Source organism: Poecile atricapillus, chromosome 2 (genome assembly GCF_030490865.1).
Source record: "Poecile atricapillus isolate bPoeAtr1 chromosome 2, bPoeAtr1.hap1, whole genome shotgun sequence".
Classification (NCBI taxonomy): domain Eukaryota; kingdom Metazoa; phylum Chordata; class Aves; order Passeriformes; family Paridae; genus Poecile; species Poecile atricapillus.
This window is the reverse complement of record NC_081250.1, coordinates 94245740-94253730: the sequence shown is the minus strand read 5'-3', so window position 1 is coordinate 94253730 and position 7991 is coordinate 94245740. Positions and strand designations below refer to the sequence as shown.

General features: G+C 41.2%; 1 protein-coding gene across 1 annotated transcript; it reads left to right on the top strand.

Moving 5' to 3' along the window:
• On the top strand, positions 1-7617 carry GMNN (geminin DNA replication inhibitor). The gene is made up of 7 exons (XM_058832588.1): positions 1-89; positions 599-663; positions 2308-2406; positions 2739-2868; positions 3547-3629; positions 3712-3822; positions 5401-7617. The coding sequence occupies exons 2-7, from the start codon at positions 607-609 to the stop codon at positions 5530-5532; spliced, it is 612 nt and encodes a 203-aa protein (XP_058688571.1). The 5' UTR covers positions 1-89; positions 599-606; the 3' UTR covers positions 5533-7617.
• Positions 7618-7991: the final 374 nt, after the last annotated feature.

Genomic DNA, 7991 nt, shown 5'->3' with positions numbered 1-7991 from the left:
AACGCGCTCCTTATAGCCGCGCGCCGGGGGCGAGAGGGTGGCTGGCTGTGGGAGCGCGTGCTGCGGGGTCTGCGCGGGAGCGGCCGCCGGTGAGCGGGGCCCCGGGGACGGGACGGGAAGGGCGGGAAGGGGCTGCTCTGCAGCTCGGTGGGGCCGCATCGGCGGCGGGATCGGGCCGAAGGCTTCCGCGGCTGAGTTTGGTGTTGGCGGGCTCCTGCCTCGCTATTCCCCATTGGCCGCGGCGGCGCGCGGGGAGGGAGGGGCCCTGCGAGCTCGCCTGGCGGGAACGGGGTCGGGGTTTGCTGTGGGTGAGTGTCCCGTCCCCTTCCCCCCCTGCCAAGCCCAGCCATTTTGGGTGTGCGCCTGGGACACCCCCGCCATCCCTGCGGAAAGGCCCCGGGGCGCTGCCTTCCCGCTCGTGTCGCGGGTGCAGCCTCAGGAGGGGCTCTGGAGCAGCCCGCTGGCCGCGCCGTGCATGGCTGGCTGCTTAAAGCTGCCATGAAAGCTGATAAAGAAATTGTAATCTTCTTTAACTAGTGTTCCCCGAACTTAAGGAGTAGACGGACCCTGTATTAATTTTACTGTTTTTCTATTGCAGTTGATCTTATGAATTCCAAAATGAAACAGAAACTGACCGCAGAAAAGTCCTCAGGATCTTTGCAGGTATAGGCTTTAAAGCCTTGATACTGGTACCTCTGTCTGACACAAGCTTCTCTGTCTACTGAAGGAATATAAAGGGATCTCTTGCAATGTGCTTCCACCTGGCTTATGTCCATTTGGCTTGAGTAACCTGGCAGACAGTGTGGCTTGGGAACATGCCGTCCTGCTTGGGCATATGTGCTTATGATTGCTTTTTTTCCTTATTGCTCAGCAAGTCCTTTTTACTTTGATACTGAGCTTACTGACACTCCGTTTAATTTTGCAGGGTTGATTTGGTTTGTTTGTCCTGACTGTGTTCCTTTGCTTACTGAATCTGTCTGGCTTATGCCTAGGGGTTGTAGAATAGGTTTTGTAGGCTGCTCTTTATGGATGGGAGCTTCCGAAGAGTTGTATCTGTCTTGTGTTGAACATCTTTTAACTGAAGTATTCAAGAAAGCAGTTCACTTTCTAAAGTCACCCTCATGAATAATAGTTGCTGTGGAACTGGTGAAAGTTTAGGTTTTTAAGAGTTAACTGATTAGGTACAAACCTTAGTAACTTTTCTTGGTGAGCCTTTTAATGTAGGCCCTAATCAGGATGGTATAAAGCTGTATATAATAAGAGGCTAGTAGTTCTTGTATGATGAGGCATAGTGACTGGAATGAAAGCTTCAGATATTAATGCTAATTACCAATCGATAGGTCTCATTTATGGCAATCTTGTCCCATAGTGTCTCTAGGGTAGGAATTGCTTGGTGTGGCTTTCTGCACTTTCAGTGGGTTGACTTGAGTATTGGCCAATAATATCTTGGCAGAGTATACTTTAATCCTAAGTAGTAGCAAGCAGTGTCTGACACACGGTGTGATTCTTGTTCCCACAGCAGTTAATGTTTGTCCTTTAGTGGAACAGTAGCATAATTGGTGGCAGAAACTACCGTGGGAAAGGCGAGCTCTTGTCCTATGAAGTACGGTGTGAATCGGTGACTTTCTCACGCTGGTGTGGCATTGTATCCTGGCTGTTCTTGCTTGGTTGTCTGCCATTGTTTGCTATCCCGTGGTGGCAGTGTAACCAACCCAGTCAGAAAGCTTTGATGCAGGAAAGTGGTATTTATGCATGATAGGAAGGGTGATAAACATACTGGTTAGACAAAACAATAGCCTGTCTGGATCGAAGCAAGGAAACTTTTGATCCATTTTAATGGATAATCAAGCTAACACGTCTATTTAAATGAGCCCTGCTTGATGGTGTGTTCACAGGTTACAAAGACAGCTATTGCCTGATGTGCCTTTACCACCTAACAGTGCAACTGCAGTCACTTCTGTTCCCAAGAGTCTGAGACTGCTGCTCTCAAACTCAGGTTTGAGAGTTCCAGTTAAAGTCACTGGTCTTGAAGTCTAGTCAGAGTATTTCTACTCAAGTTCCTTTTTGAAAGGTAAATGTTTCCTAGGAGGCAGGGATTGATCATAGCCTCATGTGATTCAGATCTATCTCTGCTACAAATAATTAGATGCCCTTCCTTACAGAAGCCCTAACATAGGCTACAGTGTCTTTTTTTTTTTTTTCCTCTTGAAAAGATGAATTGTATGTTACCTTAATGGAAGCATGATGGATTCCTAGTTTTTAGTTTATGTAGAGTGGCTACTGTCTGAACCATATTTGTCTTTTCAGAAGTACCTCACAGATAGCACATGCAGTGCTGCCCCAAGACAGACTCTTAAGATGATCCAGCCTTCAGCAGCAGGTAGCCTGGTTGGCAGGTGTAATGAGGTATGAACTAAAAGATAATCTGTAGATACAGAATTACTTCTAGTCATAATGAAATGCTTTTGAGCTTTTAACTGAAAACTGATATATTTGAAAAAAATGTGCTAGCTAGTGTGGCACAACTTAAGCTTATTATTGTTCTAGTAATAAACAATGTTAAAACCTAGCAATTTCTGAGTTATTTGGGTAGTATGGAAGATGTCTAAACTAGAGCTATAATGTGAAGAAAGCAGGACTTGGAGACTTGCAGTCATGAGTGTGCAGGCTCAGAAGCTTGTGTTTTTGTGAAGGCTGAGATGTTGCTCTAAACTTAAACCTGTCCATGTTTTATGCAGAAGAAATCTTCAGCCAGAAGGAAACTCTGGAATAACAAATTTGCCTCAAAGGCTTGTAAAGCTGAGGTGTCTGTGGACAAGGAGCAAGAAAATGAGAATGTCATCCAAGCTGAAGATCTCATTATGAAAGGTATGTGGTAATTCCTGAAATGTTTTCTTGTGCTATGCTGCTGTTGGAATACTACTTGAAACATATTTCCTTTGTAATTTAGATAAGGGCTTTGTGGGTTTTTCATAATGTCTAGCAGGAGTTTATATTTATCCTCTATATTAAATAAAGTATAGATGTCTTGTATTTAAGAATGAGTTCATAATAACCAGAAGCTGGGAAGCATTGTGTGCAGCAGTGTTAGGGAGTCTTGTAGTTTGTTATTTTGGCTGGGCTGTAAGTTTTCCAGTGACTAATAATTAAGTTGCAATGAAAACCTGTTGTGGCACAGTGTGTTGCATGCACAGTTTCTCAGAACCATTATGCCTGGCGTGGACAGTGACTTGGAAGTAACACTTCAGTCTTCCACAAAGAAGAGCAGCATTTGCAAATGTGGTAATCTTGAAGATGGCTTGAGGAGAAACATGATGGCCATGTTTGAGGCAGCTTCCTGAAGGCACTGTACAGGCATTACTGCAGTGTAGGATCTGTTTCCTCTAAGCTTGTGTCACTAATTGTAGTTCTACAATCTTTGAAAACACTACATGGAGCGAGTTCTTAGTTTCACAGCTCACAGAATACTTGTATACAGGTTAGATATTTTAAGGTGCTCTTAAGAAATCAGTCTTACCACAGACTTACTGTAGCCTCTAACTTCAGGAAGTCCTTCATCTCAGTATTGGAAAGAAGTGGCTGAAGAAAGGAGGAAAGCTCTGTATGAAGTGCTTCAAGAAAATGAAAAGGTAGCTAGCTACTCAAAGACACCTAACTGCTTCATCCCTGGCTATTGTCTTCCTCTTCTAACATTTTGTCATTTGAACTCAGTTGCACAAAGAAATCGAGCAGAAGGATGATGAAATTGCCCGCCTAAAAGAAGAAAATGAAGAGCTCATGTCCCTTGCTGAGCATGTGCATTATATGACCAGTGTGATTGAGGTACTTAAAGCAATTTTCAATTAATGTTGTAGAACAAAAAAGCGAGAAACCAGCCAAGGTATTTATAGTGAATCATGACTTCTGTTTTATGTGCTCACAGGACTCTTCATTTTAAATTGCTCTCTGACCTGTTTCCTGCAGGATTGCTCTAATTCTAGAGTCATAAAGCTCCTTTTAGGGGATGGATTTTTCCCATCTTAGAACCTACAGGAGTAATGAGAGTACTAAGATGGGATGTTTTCTGAAGGAGGGATTCAATCTTCTCTCAACAGAACAGGATTAGCGTGCTGGAGATTGTGATGAGGGAAGGAAGAGTTGATTTTTCTCTTTTTTGGGATGACTTAAATTCATGTGCTTAATAGGTTGGTGTTGGCTGTGTCCATTGAGATACTAACTTGAAACAAAGTTACAAAGTAGAGCAGAGGGAGGGATCACTATGCTCTTTAAATTCAAGGTTTTGTCAAGGCAGTGGCAGTTTCCTGGCCAGAAAAGAGCTGTACACAGTTTCTAGCGTTCATAAACTCATAAGTTTCCTAACAGCTCCCTCTGAGAGTTCCTTGGGGCAGGTAGTTGTGTCACTAATTCCATGGCTCCTCTAGGAGGAGTGGGTTGTTTGCAAGAGCCACTGAAACAGTAATAAATATCTCCATAGCTGTGTAACCTTGATTTTCAGGTTGTTTTTGCAGGGATTAAGCTCTCATTAAACTGATATGAAGCTGGGTGCCTAGCAAGTACTTTGATTGTGTTATGACTAGACTGGGAAGTGGAAACAAAAGGAAATAACATAGCAAGTAACTTGTTTAATCAAGAAAAACTTCAAGTTAATTTTCAGTTAGTGTAGTTCTTTAGATCAGGTTTGAAAGACTCCTGGTTTGCTATGCTTGAATTTTTTTTTTTTGTATTCAGGGAATACTGCTTGTTAGCAATAAACCTACAGGCAGAAATTCTGTTACTTGAGGACTTGAACTAATGTGGTTGGAAACTTCTCTACAGTTTCTCAACAGTTAAGGATCACTTATTAGTTGTAAGCTCCTCCCTTCTGAGGCTTAAATGAGCCTTAAAGGATACATCAAATAACCAGAAGTTTCAAAACCAGCCTCTTTACAGTCCTGTTTATCTTCCTCTGATCAGGTTAGGTGAGGAACTTCTAGGTTGATCAAGTGCTAGAGACAGCTGGGTCTTAAAGTTCATCTGGACTTAATGTAGCTTCATTATCTCTAACTAAAAATGGAGTAAATTGGTTGTATGGTAATTTTTCTAAAATTAAACCTGCATGGTACTATAGTAAATACTTGGGAATCAGTTTCCCACATTTTAGGTTGTCTGAGATAAAACGTGTCCTGCTGAAGAACCTAAGAAAAACTTAACTTGCAGACCACATTGTTGACTGTTAAGAGGTAGTAATTTGAGTTGAACTTGAGCCTTTTTGTAACTGAGGAATGCTTTGATTAGATCAACAACCTCCAAATGAAGGTAATTAGCTTGCTTAATTTGATATGCAGCATCTTATTTATTTCACTAGTTCATAATTATTAAATAGAAAAAATATCAAATTCACTGTCTTCTGTTTATTTGTAGAGGCTAACTGGGCAAGCACCTGACAATCTTGAGACACTGGAGGGTCTGGCTCTGGAGGAGGAGGAATCCAGACAGGAAAATGAGCATAACTGTGGAGATGAGGCAGACAGCCCTTCTGAAGAAGAGCCATGACAAGTATTGTCTGGCTTAAAGGAGAATAAATCAGATCTGCCTTCAGAGGAAGCAAGCCATTTGCAACTGGAATGACATCTTTTAAATAGGCTTTTGTTATGTGGCTTTTAATTGCAGACTTCCTCTTGAAAGAGTATACTAAACCTCAGGTATAGAAACTCTTGTGGGAACATTACAGATGTTGGTATTTTTAACTGGAATTATGTAGCAGTGGGAAGAGTATCTAAATACTGCATGGAAAATTTACTACAGGCTGCATGTAGTTGCTTGTATGAAAGGCAAATACTGTGTATTTCAACTGTTGTGTAAATATCTTTCTTATCAGTTGGTCTGACATGATACATGAAAATTGATAAATAAATCTTTTTGTTTCCAAAACAGCCTCTTAATTGACAAGGGAATGGCTAATCCTAGGGTTAAATCAGTTATGACTACTGTAGATGGAAGCTTCCAAGTTTCTGGAGGGAATGCATGGGTGAGTTTTTAACTCTTTAGATTTGCAGAGTTCTGAAGAACAAAGTTGCTTTCTTGGTGGATAGAGTGGGGGGGGGAAGCAAAAATTTGTGTGCTGTTGGTGAGGTTTCAGGAAATCAAGATTGGGTAATAAAAGTCAAAATCTGAAGGTCAGTTAGATTTGATTTTTCAGGTTTTTTAAAATTAATCTCCTCTGCCTTCTAAGGAAACATAGAGACAGAATGAGAGCTGAAGTAGGAAATATTAGACCAGTTCTTTCAGTAATACTTCCATTGACTTATGAAGAGAAGGTGGTGTGTTCTTGATCCCAGCAGCAGCTGTGTTGAAAATTTAGGTGGAGACAAAGCAGCCTGTTCTTCAGAGCTATTCTGAAAGGAAACTTGGTATTTTCAAGGTCCTGCCATGGTATTCACCAAGACATGAGACACCCTTTTAACAAGGTACTTAGGTTCTGATGGGTTTACAGGAACAGAAAGCAGTCTTTAAAACCTTGAGCACCTTATCTGGCATCTGCATGGGGTGTGATGGAGCAGGAGAGTAAGCTGGATACACGCTTCCTGTAACATGGCCTTCTAAGGAGAGGCTTTAACAATGGTGGCTGTTGCCATATCTTGAGAGGAGCTTAAAGTTGAGTGCCTTTCAGGAGGCAGGAGTTATTAGAAGGATCCTGGCTGGTAGATCTATCTGGCCTTGCCGAAGATGTTTGCTTCAGGGTATGTGGGAATGACTCTGGAGCTATCAGATTGGCACCTTTATATTCCTTCTGTTTCACTTGCTGTGGCTGTTGATAAGGTAGGAGATGTTTTACAACTGATTTAAATTGTGACATCCAGGAAATGCAGAAACCATTGCAGCAGGCAATACCTCAAAAAATACCTTTACCTGGTAAAACCAGCACAGCATGTTAGCTAGAAAATGAGGCATCACAGTTTTTTGTGAACACAAGATTGTATCTTCCAATGTGTGCTCCAGAGGGTGCTTAGACATACTCCTTTACATCACAGAGCTGAGAAGGTGATAAAGGTGTGTCCTTTATCTCAGCACTGATGCTGTCTTGAAGGAAAAACAAAACTGGGTGCTGAGCAAATGCTCTGTAGAGCAAACTTAGCTTTCTATTAAGGAGAAGTGGATAATGCTTGTTAAGTGACTTAGACCTCTTCTCAGATTCTAAGCAACTTTCTTAAAGTAGTTTAACATTAGTAAATAAAGAAACATAAGTTTCATTCTGATATAATTGATTTTTGCAGTTCAATTTAGTTATTCATTGTTAAATGTAATTTTTTTAGAGGTGACTTTATTTTTACATATCAGGCATACTGCATTTGCAGAGGCTGTAGAAGGGAAGAAAGGACTGTGGTGTAACTAGCAGACCAAAATGAGGCAGCGAGTGCAACTTTTCCACTGTTTCACTTCCTGCTCTGTGAACTCCTGTAGTACAGGTGCTGTTGTTGGAACAGAACTGCCAGAAGGCGACAAAACCAAAATTTGTGTGTAGTGTCTGCATCTGTGTTTCGTATCTTCAGGTCAATCAAGAGGAATGCTTATTGTGTTTAAATATTATGCTTTTTCTGAATTGATTTTATTTAAATAAAAGATTTGACAGTCCCTTGATATCCTGGATCTTTCTGTTGAAACAGACCAAACAAATAAAATCATGGAAGTTCTGCAAATAGACTGATGGATGTATTGCAGCATTTGGCCCACCTGTAACAGAAAAAAATTTTATGTCAAAAAGGGATGTGCCACTCAGTAATACATACTAATATTTTAAACCAAGGCTGCTACTATGGTTTTATTAAGTACAATTTGTTGCTAGAGAGGATAGTTTGCTGTATAACCTGAAAAAAACAAAACCAATGCAGGAGAAGGCCAGGTGTGAGAGCCAAACTGTGCCAGAGTAATAAAACCTATATACAAGCTTTGTGACGTGAACCTTGATCCAACACTGACTATGCCTATTTTTTCAGACATTAATATATGGAAAT

What these genes read in the sequence shown, in the direction of transcription:
- GMNN (XM_058832588.1), top strand. Translation starts at nt 607, where the DNA reads ATGAATTCCAAAATGAAACAGAAACTGACCGCAGAAAAGTCCTCAGGA. An exon ending in AGTCCTCAGGATCTTTGCAG is followed by an intron (nt 664 to 2,307) that starts GTATAGGCTTTA and finishes TTGTCTTTTCAG; the next exon opens with AAGTACCTCACAGATAGCAC. An exon ending in TGAAGATCTCATTATGAAAG is followed by an intron (nt 2,869 to 3,546) that starts GTATGTGGTAAT and finishes CTCTAACTTCAG; the next exon opens with GAAGTCCTTCATCTCAGTAT.